Source organism: Microcaecilia unicolor, chromosome 12, assembly GCF_901765095.1.
Source record: "Microcaecilia unicolor chromosome 12, aMicUni1.1, whole genome shotgun sequence".
In the NCBI taxonomy this organism is placed as follows: domain Eukaryota; kingdom Metazoa; phylum Chordata; class Amphibia; order Gymnophiona; family Siphonopidae; genus Microcaecilia; species Microcaecilia unicolor.
In genome coordinates this window covers 69,461,066-69,473,659 of record NC_044042.1, presented here as the reverse complement: position 1 = coordinate 69,473,659, position 12,594 = coordinate 69,461,066, and the positions used below count along the sequence as shown (strand labels likewise).

At 47.9% G+C, this 12,594-nt stretch overlaps 1 protein-coding gene across 3 annotated transcripts in view; it reads right to left on the bottom strand.

The window, feature by feature from the left end:
- Positions 1-10,853, bottom strand: part of CDK12 (cyclin dependent kinase 12) — a 246,187-nt gene extending 235,334 nt beyond the window's left edge. For all 3 annotated transcript variants that reach the window (XM_030220778.1, XM_030220776.1, XM_030220777.1), the window contains exon 1: positions 9,468-10,853. In XM_030220778.1, the coding sequence (XP_030076638.1) occupies positions 9,468-10,402 (935 nt within the window). In that variant the 5' untranslated portion in view covers positions 10,403-10,853. The remainder of the gene's footprint in view (positions 1-9,467) is intronic.
- Between the last annotated feature and the right edge of the window lie 1,741 nt (positions 10,854-12,594).

Genomic DNA, 12,594 nt, shown 5'->3' with positions numbered 1-12,594 from the left:
TTGAGGTTATAGCTCCCCCAAGTCACAAGAGCTGTCCCAAGTTTCCCTAAGTGGACATAGTAAAACATTTTTTTAAAGCACTCCTCACAAGCCTTTACAGTACAAGTAACTGTGGCTTAATGCCAACGCATTTAAAACCAGTTAAAAAAATGCACATCCAAAAGGTGCAGCTGCCCAAAAGATTCTGGAAACTCTTCCGCTGAAAAAGAGGGCAAGAAAATAGGCTGGTTTAGGTGAAAGGCTGAAACCACCTTAGGCATAAAGGAAGGCACGGTCCGAACCGTGACTCCGGACTCTGAAAATTGCAGAAAGGGGTCTCTACAGGACAGCGCCTGGAGCTCTGACACCCGTCTCGCCGAGGTAATGGCCAAAAGAAAAACGGCCTTCAGTGTCAAATCTTTTTCCGATGCTCGCCGAAGCGGCTCAAAAGGAGATGCCTGCAGGGTTTTCAAAACTAGCCCCAGGTTCCAAGCTGGACAGGGTGCTCGCACTGGAGGTCGGAGCCGAAGCACCCCTCTAAGAAACCGTGCCACATCTGGGTGAGCAGCCAAAGACACGTGCCTTCCACCTTACCACGAAGGGAGGCCAACGCTGCCACCTGCACCCGCAGGGAATTATAGGCCAAGCCTTTTTGTACACCTTCCTGCAAAAAGTCCAGAATCGGCGAGACAGGAGCCCGCATTGGAACAATGGCTCTGGAAGCACACCAAGACTCAAACAGGCACCAAATCCTGGCATAAGCCACGGAAGTGGACCGCTTGCGGGCTTGCAGGAGAGTGGAAATAACTTTATTGGAATAACCTTTATCCCTCAATTGCGCCCTCTCAATAGCCATGCCGTAAGACCAAAACGGCCGGCGTCCTCCATGGCTACCGGTCCCTGAGTCAACAGGTTCGGTACCAGAGGTAACGGCAGAGGAGCCTCCAGGAGCATCTGTCGGAGGTCTGCATACCAAGGTCTCCTTGGCCAATCCGGGGCGATGAGGACCACTTCTCCTGGGTGCAGCCGAATCCACAAGAGCAGGCGCCCTATCAAGGGCCATGGGGGAAACACATAAAGTAGACCCGGAGGCCAGGGTTGAGCCAAGGCATCCAACCCCGCCGAGCGAGGATCTCTCCGTCTGCTGAAGAAGCACGGGACTTTGGTATTGGCACTTGTCGCCATTAGATCCATCACGGGCTTGCCCCATTTGGCACAGATCTGCAGGAATACTTCGTCTGCCAGATTCCATTCTGCTGGATCGATCTGATGCCTGCTCAGATAATCGGCCTGCACATTGCTCTGACCTGCAATATGAGCTGCCGACAGACACTGAAGATGCAGCTCGGCCCAGTGGCAAATCAGTTCGGCCTGCGCGGCTAGTGCTCTGCACCTTGTTCCGCCTTGTCGATTTATATAGGCCACCGTTGTCGTGTTGTCCGACATCACTCTGACAGCCAATCCTTCCAGGGTCACTTGAAAGGCCAGAAGCGCCTGAAACACCGCTTTCAACTCTAGGCGGTTGATGGACCACTCCGACTCCTCGGGTGTCCATAGACCCTGGGCATGCTTCCCCTTGCAGTGTGCGCCCCAGCCCTTCAGGCTGGCATCTGTTACCACTAGGCACAAACGGGGAGCGTCAGCGGCATTCCTCGCCGCAGCATGCTGTCCGAGAGCCACCACTCCATGCTGAGACGGGCCGCAGGGAGCCAAGTAAGTCTGCATTGGTAATCCTGAGAAATAGGAGACCATCTCCGGAGTAGGGAATACTGTAGAGGTCTCAGGTGCGCTCTCGCCCAGGGTACCACTTCCATCGTGGCTGTCATCGATCCCAGCAGCTGGACAATGTCCCAAGCTCGCGGGCGGGGCATCCTCAGGAGCAGACGGACCTGATTCTGAAGCTTGCACCGCCTTAGCTCGGGTAGGAACACATAGCCCAAGACTGTGACGAACCTGGCCCCCCAAAACTCTAGAGATTGTGAAGGGGACAGGTGACTTTTGGCCATATTGACGACCCAGCCTAGAGATTGCAGTACTGAGACCACTCTGGCTGTAGCTTGTAAGCTCTCTGCTGCAGAGTCTGCTCTGATGAGCCAGTCGTCTAGGTACGGGTGAACCCTGATACCTTCTCGCCTGAGAAAAGCAGCTACTACCACCATTACCTTCCAAAAGGTTCGTGGAGCTGTGGCGAGGCCAAAAGGCAAGGCCCTGAACTGAAAATGTTTTCCCAACACCGCAAACCTCAGAAACTTCTGGTGCGGGGGCCAAATCGGTATGTGCAAGTAAGCTTCTTTCAGGTCTAGAGACGTGAGAAACTCTCCTGGCTGAACCGCCACAATGACGGAGCGCAGGGATTCCATGTGGAAATGCCGCACTCTCAGGGACTTGTTCACTTCTTTTAAGTCCAGAATAGGGAGAAAGGACCCACCTTTTCGCGGCACCACAAAGCAGATGGAGTATCGGCCGCAGCCTTGCTCGGCGGGAGGCACCGGGGTCACTGCCCCTAACTGAATCAGACCTTGTAAAGTCTCCTCCACCGCCGCCCGTTTGACGGCAGAACCGCATCGGGACTCCACAAGCACGTCTCTTACTGGGGCGTTGAATTCTATTCTGTATCCATCTCTGATCAGGTCCAGAACCCACTGATCTGAGGAAATCTTGGCCCACTCCTCGACAAAGAGGGAAAGCCGTCCTCCGATGACAGGCATCGAGGAGAGGGCCGGAGCACCATCATTGAGAGGGTCGCCCCTGAACTCCTAGTCTTGAGCCACCGGCTGTGGAACGCTTGTCCGAGCGAAAGGAGTTCCGCTGCTGACCACGGGCACGTGAAGTGAACCCAGCAGAACGCCCCGGGCGGTACCTTCTAGCTTCACGGAAGCGAGGTCTGTACGAGTGGACCGCCTGGCCCTTAGAGGAAGGCCTCTGCCTATCTTCGGGCAAGCGCTGGGGTTTTGGATCACCCAGGCCTTTCACAATTTTCTCTAACTCCTCACCAAATAGGAGAAGTCCTTGAAAAGGCAACTTCACCAACCTTTGCTTAGAGGCCATGTCCGCTGCCCAGTGTCGTAGCCACAGACGACGGCGAGCCGCCACTGCTACTGCCATTTGTTTAGCCGAAGCTCTGACAAGGTCATAAAGGGCATCAGCCAGAAAGGACAAGGCCACCTCCATCCGCGGAGCCACATCCAAGAAGGGCTCCGCTCCATCTCCGGGCTGAGCCACTGCCTGTTGCAGCCAAGCTAGGCAGGCTCTCACAGCATAACAGCTGCATGCAGACGCCCGAACAGTGAGACCTGCAATTTCAAAGGACCGTTTCAACGCTGTTTCCAGCCTACGGTCTTGAACGTCCTTCAGGGCAACACCTCCTTCAACAGGGAGGGTAGTTCTCTTTGTCACCGCAGTGACTAGGGCATCCACTGTAGGCATTTGAAAATGAGCCATATGTCCCTCACGCAGAGGGTATAACTGCCCCATAGCCCTGGAAACTCTCAAAGGTCCCTCGGGGTCAGCCCACTGAGCCGAAACAAGCTCTAGGATGGAGTCATGCAAAGGGAAGGCCCGAGCAGCTTTCTTGGTACTAGCCATCCTGGGATTACCCGAGGAGGCCATGCCACTGTCAGGATCTTCAATCGAGAGGGCCTGCAGGGTATCTGAAATAAGCACTGGCAGCTCATCACGGTGGAAAATCCTCACCGCGGAGGGATCATAAAGATCCTGTGGTAAATCCGCACCTGACTCTGGTTCCTCAGACCAAGAACGTCTGTCAGAGTTCTCCGAATCCTCACACCCCGACCACGGGGGGGAAAAAGGTGCACCACAATCTGAAGGGGAATTAACCCTTCTGCGCTTATCTTTAGGCCAAGCATCCGGGAAAAAAGCCTCACTGGGCAGTCCCAGGCCAGAATCCATCGGGGGGGGGGGGGGGGGCAATCAGAGGAGCCTCAGGCGACCCTTGAGGAAGGGCTCTTTTCATCATGTATGCTTTATGCAGCAAAAGCACAAAATCCGGGGAGAAAATCTCACCCTGGGCACCCAAATCCTGTCCGGTGCTAGCCACTCCTGAAATAACCTCATCTCGAGGTGCCCCACCCGGCTCAGGTCTCTCCGTGTCCACGGAGGCCGCGCCATGCGGTGTAAGCAAAATGGCGCCCGCTGCCAGCTCAGAGCGGGAAGAAACATCGCTCGCCATGCTCGGGCCGGCTCCTACGCCAATACAGCACGATTTACAGAGCCCTGCTGCTGATTTGCGCTTGCCACAAGTGGAACAGCGCTTTACATTGTCCGCAGCCATCGCCGAAAAACGGCGGTAAAATCCAAAATGGCGGTTTCGCGCCAAAATCGCCCCGATCGCGAGCCCACCCCGGAGGAGTTGGAAAACACTCTTACCTCAAAGGATCTAGTGTACAACTACGATTCTACTGAAAATCAGGTCAAAAACCTCTGTTCCAGCGTCTCTGCGTTTAAAAACGCGACGCGACTTTTTTTTTTTTTTTAAGCTGTGAGGAAAGCAGAGGTATTGAAGACTCCGGAGGCTCAGATGAGTGGGAAAGGCAGGGAAAGGGCAAACCTATATGCCTGCATCCAATGTTGGTGGGTAAGGACAGGGAAAGCAAGGCAATATGTCCACATCCACAGAGGTATGGGTAAGGCAGGGAAAGGGCTAACCTATGTGCCTTTAAAGTGAAGCTGCTATAGCCTCCAACACCCCGGTTAACAACTGGCAAGCCGTGAACCACCTCCCGGCAGATTTTTCTGGAGCTCGAACAAGCTGCAGCCACCCTGCTAAGGGAGATAGAGAATACTGAAGAGGCAGTGGAGCTAGCTGGCCAAGAGGGCACTGTGAAAGTTTGAGTGCTCTCTATCTCCCCTGCTGGTTGATGGACATAACCCATACGTAATGGCTTCATCTGCTTGATGACAAGGAAAATGGGTGATATTACTTCCAATAATTGGTAATGCAACTCAAACCAGGTATGGATAATGTGGCTTTTAGGCTATGGGCTCAGGTGGGGTTCAAATTTTTGCACCAAGTCCTCAGGGAAGATGGCTCTGTTCTACCGCTATCCCACTTCCCAGGGGAGGGGGGTAGAAGAGGGCGAGTGGAATGCCTAGTTTGCACATAAACAATTAGTAGATTATGTGGCATCCTTGCAAGAGGTGAACTTCCTCAATGATTTTTTTTTCCAGGTGGAAGTTCCGCAGGCTCAGTCTATTTCGAGTGCATAAGCAAATCTGTATACTACTCCCAGCAAAAAAATATTCAGAGACAACTAGACTTCGGAATATAGAAATGGGCATTAGACTAATGAATAAAGAGTTTCTGCAGTAACTTGGGTGGAGTCCCTCTCACTCTCCTGTTGCGAAAGTGACACTCTCACATACTGGAACATCTTAATGAGAGCTTATTTTTCCCCCAAAGACAGGCATGCAGAATTGGGATAGCCCTCTCTCCAAATTGCCCAAAATGTGGGTCAGGACACTGGCCTATGGTTTTGGGGGGGTTTTTTGTTACATTTGTACCCGGCGCTTTCCCACTCATGGCAGGCTCAATGCGGCTTACAAGGAGCTGCCTGTGCCTGAAGTGGGAATTGAACTCAGTTCCTTGTATCAAGATATAAAGATTTTGGTCTTCGGTTCGCCACTATTTATCTTTTTTGATGGGGAAGGTTCTTGCCACCACTAAGCCTCCTACTTGGAAAATTAGAGTGTGGTTCCTTGAATAAAGGGGAACAAATGCTGCTGCTTTAGCAAAACAATGTACCATGCAATACTGGGTGGGAGCAGACCCACTATCATACTGGAACTAGAGAAATAAGTTGTATGCACTCATGACCCTGGAGGGCAGTGACTTCCGTATGTCATTCAAAAGAAGGAAATTGTTTTGTCCATCCGGGAAGTGTATATTCAGTTATCACCTATAAGGGCGAGAAGCAAAATTCTAAACGAGTTGGCTGTGTAACCCTCTATCATAGATTGCTCAGTCTGTTCCATTGTTGACACTGTCCATGTGGGAGGGGGGTGCATTTCCATTTTGACTTAAATGTTATCTACTTGACATGCCAACTTCTTCATATGTTCATCTCCTGATATTTTCCTCTTTCTACTGTGGTTTCTGCGTTCAATAAAAATATTTAAATATTATAAATCCGCCAAGGCTGCAGGTGGAATCTAGATGAGTAAATAAATACTGCGCATCCGGAAACACATTTAACACATTACTAAGAACAGGAGACTAGGTGACAGATCATAAGTAGATGCATAATGTGCTATGTTTCTCTTACTATATTATAAAGGTTTATTGTCCAATGCTCATTGTTGGAATGATATTTAGTATCAGTTAAATGAAAAGTAGTGCACCCCAGTGAAAGTTCTGATTAACTACAGTGCCTTACAATAAAAATAGAAACAGGCTTTGGTACATAAGTCAACAAATTAAAAAAAAAATTTTCAACAGACTATTTTTAAAGTTTAGTTTTGAAAGCAAGTAGTAAATACATGGGGCATTCTGGATATACTGTAAGCCACATTGAGCCTGCACAAGTGGGAAAATGTGGGATATAAGCAACAAATAAATAAATAAATAAAATAAATATCAGGTAGGAGCCGTTTCCAAAGAAATAGGATAAGAAATTGAGGAAAGAGATTGCTTGGTGCAGAGCATAAAGAAATGTTTTGTACATATTGCACAGTCAAGGCACACATCCATCTCCATGTAGTGGAAACCATTTACACATTCAGTGTTGTAAGGTCTAATAGCGTTATAAAAATAAGCAGTATGAGTAGTATTACTACTACTACTACTTACCATTTCTAAAGCGCTACTAGATGTACGCAGTGCTGTACACAGTATGACATCAAGACACAGTAATAAGGGAGGGTGTTTATGGATTTGATATACTGCTTTTATGTGGTACAACCAAAGTGGTTTACATTTAAGGATAGGGAAAAGGGATGGGACAATGTACGGTCTTTCAGTACTTACAATCAAAGCAGTTTACATATTATATACAGGTACTTATTTTGTACCTAGGATAACGGAGGGTTAAGTGACTTGCCCAGATCATAGGGAGTCACAGTTGGAATTGAACCCCAGGTTCTCAGCCCACTGTATTAACCATTAGGCTATTCCTCCTCCTCCATTATAAGATAAATTAAGTCACAGATTATATCTGAAAACAAAGGGAAGAATTCTTAATTGATAATACGTGAAAGAACCAAGATGAAGCGAGGCATGGGAGTCTGGACAATGGACAAGACTATATGAGCTGCTCTCTAGAGAGGACAAAACAATCAGTTAGATCAACAAGAAAACTATTATAAAAGAGTTTAAGAAACAATGGAATGGATGATAGGCATCAAAGATAAGTTTTGAAAATACCTTAAAGTTAAAAAACCTAAAAGATCACTGAATCTTAGAGAATGCAAACGCCATTATAAATAGAAAACCACCAAAAGGAACGGGTTATGCAGTTATAATACTCTCCTACACTACAAGTTAAATTCACCACTACAAAACAAAGAAATGCCTTCACATAGGTACACCTTTCATCCACTCATCTTTCTCCAGAAACTTGTTGTGGAAAAAAAAATCTTCATTGTCACAAACCAAATATAGGAGATTATGAAAGGTGAATGAATATTCCAAGCTTTAGCCAAACACTTTAGGCAAGATATAAATGAATAATAAATTTGACAATAATTATTTTCAAAGTTTAGTTGAGTGAACAAAAAAAAACCCACCACACACACACACATTTCTACAACCCTAAAAAATAAGGCTTTGCAAAATCATAGCTGGGGCCTTAATTTAAAATCCAAATTGTTGTGAGCACAAAATGTCATATAAACTCAACAGCCAATCATAAGAGAACTAAAAAAAAAATATTGATACTACTTCAGGAAGGAAGGAACAGGGGTGATATGATACAGACGTTCAAATATTTGAAAGGTATTAATCCGCAAACAAATCTTTTCCGAAGATGGGAAGGCGGTAGAACGAGAGGACATGAAATGAGATTGAAGGGGGGCAGACTCAAGAAAAATGTCAGGAAGTATTTTTTTTCACAGAGAAAGTGGTGGATGCTTGAAATGCCCTCCCGCGGGAGGTGGTGGTGAAGAAAACGGTAACGGAATTCAAACATGTGTGGGATATACATAAAGGAATCCTGTGCAGAACGAATGGATCCTGAGAAGCTTAGCAGAAATTGGGTGGTGGCGACGGTGGGGGGAAGAGGGGTTGGTCGTGGGGAGGCAAAGATAGTAGTGGGCAAGCTTATATGGTCTGTGCCAGATCCGGTGGTGGGAGGCAGGGAATAGTGCTGGGCAGACTTATACGATCTGTGCCCTGAAAAAGACAGGTACAAATCAAGGTAAGGTATACACATGAGTTTATCTTGTTGGGCAGACTGGATGGACCGTGCGGGTCTTTTTCTGCCGTCATCTACTATGTTACTATGTAATTGACTATTTCATTTTTAGGACAGAGTTTGGATCAATCCAGCGTGTATCACATGCCACCCAAGAAAGGAGGAAGTTGTTTTTAGCCAAGGAGTTAATTCCCTTGGTGGAACATTTTTCTTCGGTATTCCTGTAAATGCATGGTTATATATCTTAATGTTCAATACATATTCTTTGGCCCACAACATCCTTTTCAAGATAAAAAGGTGACTGGACAACCTGCTCAACCAGAGGGCTGATATAGTAGTGAGTTAAGGATGATAGGGAAGCTGTTACCATTAACTTATTTCTTTATTGGTCCTACTATCGCAAATGTATTCAGTTCTCAACCCCTATTACTTTATTTGGGGTATAAGAAAAAAAAAAACTCTCAAGGGAAACATTTTATTTATTTAAGTTTGCTCGTCAATGTATTTCAACGTTAATCAGTTCTATATTTTTGTAAACAAGTGGATATTTGTTAATTTGCTGCAAAACTTAAACAAAAAAAAAATGTCCACCAGGTTCTCTAACAGAGGACCCTGGGGTGATTTTTCTGAAGCATGGCCAGATAACTACTTCTACCATAATACATCAGAAAGAAAAGCCCCGGTCTCAAGAAAATATGATAGCCGTTTTACAAGAGGATACAGGATATGCGAGTTTGAAAACAGTTACCCATACCCCTGAACAGCAAAAAAAAAAAAAAAAAAGCCCAAATCTCTAGCACAGAAAATGTAATGTGTATCTAACTAGTCTTACACACTAACCGCTCAGTACAAGCCCTCTCCATTCTTCAAAGAAACCACTCTCCACATAAACTGTCTGGCTCCCAGAAGAATATGAGTAAAGAACCAAGTGTGGTCATGGCTTCCAGAGGCATGGTGTTTAGGACAAGCAGCACCACATGGTGGGCCTTGAATTGCAAAAAGAATTGCTAAATAAATAACGATCCATCCCAGACTGCGTTGAACGTCACACAAATCGGCCAGGAAAGCAGAACAAAATACAGTTTATACAATATCTACAAAAAACATAAGTTTGAGGCCTACCTGGTGACAGGGCTGCGGCTGATGGAGCGTTTGGGCAGGAAGGGGCTGCTGGATCGCCGGCGGCCATAGGGGCTGGGGGAACGGCCGCTGTACGAGCCACTACCTCCTCTCTCGTAGCTTGAAGAGCGGCGGCGGCCGCCACCACCTCCGCTGTACGGGCTGGCGGACCTCTGGCGGCGTCCCCCTGTTCCATACGGGCTGCACTGGTAGGAGGGGGGCTCCCGGTAGCCAGGGCTGGCGACGGCTCCATAGTTGCTAGATGTGTGCGAGCGGGGCGGACTAGCCTCGTAGTCCGCACCGGCCGAAACTTCCGATGGGCTACCGTCGGCCCGGGGGCTTTGGCCGCGCTTGCGTCGGCCCTTGCGCTTCGGGCTATCTGTGGCCTTGTACTTCTTGGCCGTGCTGGTCTCCCGCTTACGCCGGCTCTTGCCGCGATCCTTGTGTGCCGTCTTGGCGTCGCTGCGCTCCTTGCGGATTTTGTCCCGGGAGTATTTGGTAGCGCGACCATCCTTCGCCTTCCCCCCGTAGTCATCGCGTTCCTCACTCACTCTCTTGGAGGAGGAGGTGGACGGTGGCGCCCGCTCCGGACTCTTGTCGGGCCCCTTACGCTTGTGGTGGCGGTGACGGTGGCGGTCTGGGCCTCGGCGTTCGTCGGCCTCCCGCCGCAGGGCCGCATCGTCCGAAAAGGTGTCAGAATCGGAGCTGATATCGTCGTACTCAACGAGCGGCTTTAGGATGCTGAGCGGGAGTGAGGGCGGCGGTAGCGGCTCGGCCGCGGCCTGTTCCTCCCCTCGCGGGTGCCGCGACTTATGGCGCTTGTGTTTAGAGCTCAGCCGGTGCCTCTCCTTGCTGTTCCAGCTGCCGCTCTGCTGCTGAGCTGAAGAAGCCGGGCCTCCCCCATCCTTCTTGCTGCCATGCCTCTCCGGGTTGGGCATTCCTTTACTGTCCTTGGGAATGGGGGAAGGGGAGGCCCCTCGAGGGGGAAATACTTAAGATAACCCCCCACCCAAAAGAAAACTCACGTAAAGAAACCAAACACGGAGTAAAAAGCCCTGGAGAGGGCCCTCACCTCCTCCCAATCCCGTCCCCTAAGGGAAAGGGCCTGCTGTGCGCCTCGGGCCGGGGCAAAGGCCGGCTCCATGCACGGGAGCGAGAGGGGAGGGTGTGAGTGTGCCTCCCCTCCCCGGGGTTGAGGGAGGGGAAGGCCGGGTCGAGCCAGGCGGCTCCCCCAGCCCCTCTCTGAGGGACACCGGAAGAGGCTTAAAGGAGAAGGGTAACTTCTTGCTTTTAATAGTTAGTGGGGCTTTGAGGGGGGTGGTATGTGTCTCCCGGGCTCTTCCTCTCACTCTATCTCTCTCGGGCACACGCCGCCTCCCGACAGCGCGAGAGTCACCACCACCGCTCGCGCGACTTGGGCGGGAAGGGCCCGCGAGAAACTGCCGTCTCGCGCGACCCGCCCAAAAATCGCGATAATAGAAACCGGATGTTAACCTCTCCTCCCTCCCCCCCCCTCCAGCTAACGGCTTCGTTCCAAGGAGGTTAGATTGAGAACATGAGCCGGCATGACGTGACACAACTGAGGACAATTAGGTTACACTCCCTTTCCTTCTTCTCCGCGCATCCGTCATCATCCCTGTTAACCCAAAACAAAGCATTGTTGATCTCAATTATGTTTTCGAACATGCTGCTTGTTCAGCATACTGATGTACACAGAGAAAGTATTGGTTTCATGAGTAGTAATTATTTCTAAATGTAAATCATTGTGTCATTTGGAAGGGAGTCCCAGGGACTCCCTGCCTGTATTCCTATAGAGCTGTTTTCACCTAGTAAAGGGTCACCAAAACAGACATCATGTTATGAAAATCAGGTGCTTAACAATCAGACTTACTATTTATAAGTACAATTTAAAAAAAAAACATTTATTAGGTTGAAACCTGGGAGCATTTAACATCTTTTTTTTCCTGTGCCTGCATCAAAAGAAAAAGATGGCATGTGGGAACTTGCTCCTTTTGTTCTGTGGAATGCAGTGGTATATTATAAAAATGCACTTGCCTTTTTTTATTAGTACTATTTCATAGAGAGTTATTAAAAATGAGGAAATGGCTTCCTTCATGCAGAAGTTGTCCAGAGACAGTCTAAATTTGCCAACATTGTCCAGTTGATTAATAAGCCAATAATTTCAACAGATTTCAGTAAACAGGAGTAATTAACTCAAGCAAATAACTAATAACCCAACGTCTCCAAACTTTCACTCTACATCTGGACAGCGATTCTCTACATGATAAATAAGTCACAGACCTAAATGGCGACTCATTTCACAAGGGCAAAAAGCTCTTGGGTCTTCTTACCTTCTCACTGGTCTGTATAGACTTCTAATACTTTTCATTTTTTAAAGAAACATTTTGACTTAATCTCATATTGAAAACTTTTATCAAATTTTTTTTTTTCATTTTTCATAAAAGCCTTAAAACTAAGGACTTATCTTAATCAATTGAGGGACCATCAACCAACATTTGGCATGTTTTGCATGAGCTGCAACAGGGACTGGCAGCAAACTTAGCACAACGTAAACCTGTCAGCTGATGCGAAACATGCCACATGTCAGTTGAAGGTCCCTCAATTCATTAAAATAAGTCCTTAGTTTTAATGCTTTTATGAAAAAATTACAAAAATGTAAGTTCTCAATATAAGATTAGGTCAAAATGTTTCATCAAAAAATTAAAAGTATTAGAAGTCTATACAGATCAGTGAGGAGGCAAGTTGAGCCAAGAGCTTTTTGCCCTTGTGAAACGAGTCATCACTGAAGTCTTTGACTTATTTATAACAAAGAGAATCACTGTCCCGATGTAGCATGAAAGTTCGGAGACTTTAGAAACATGACGGCAGATAAAGGCCATATGACCCATCCAGTCTGCTCACCTTCTGTAACCCCTAATTCTTTCTGTTCCTAAGTGATCCCATGCTTATCCCATGCCTTTTTAAATTCTGAAAGTCCTCGACTCCACCACCTCCACCGGGAGGCCATTCCACACCTCCACCACCCTTTCTGTGAAATAATACTTCCTTAGGTTACTTCTAAGCCTATTCCCTCTTAACTTTGTCGTATGCCTCCTCATTCCAGAGCTCT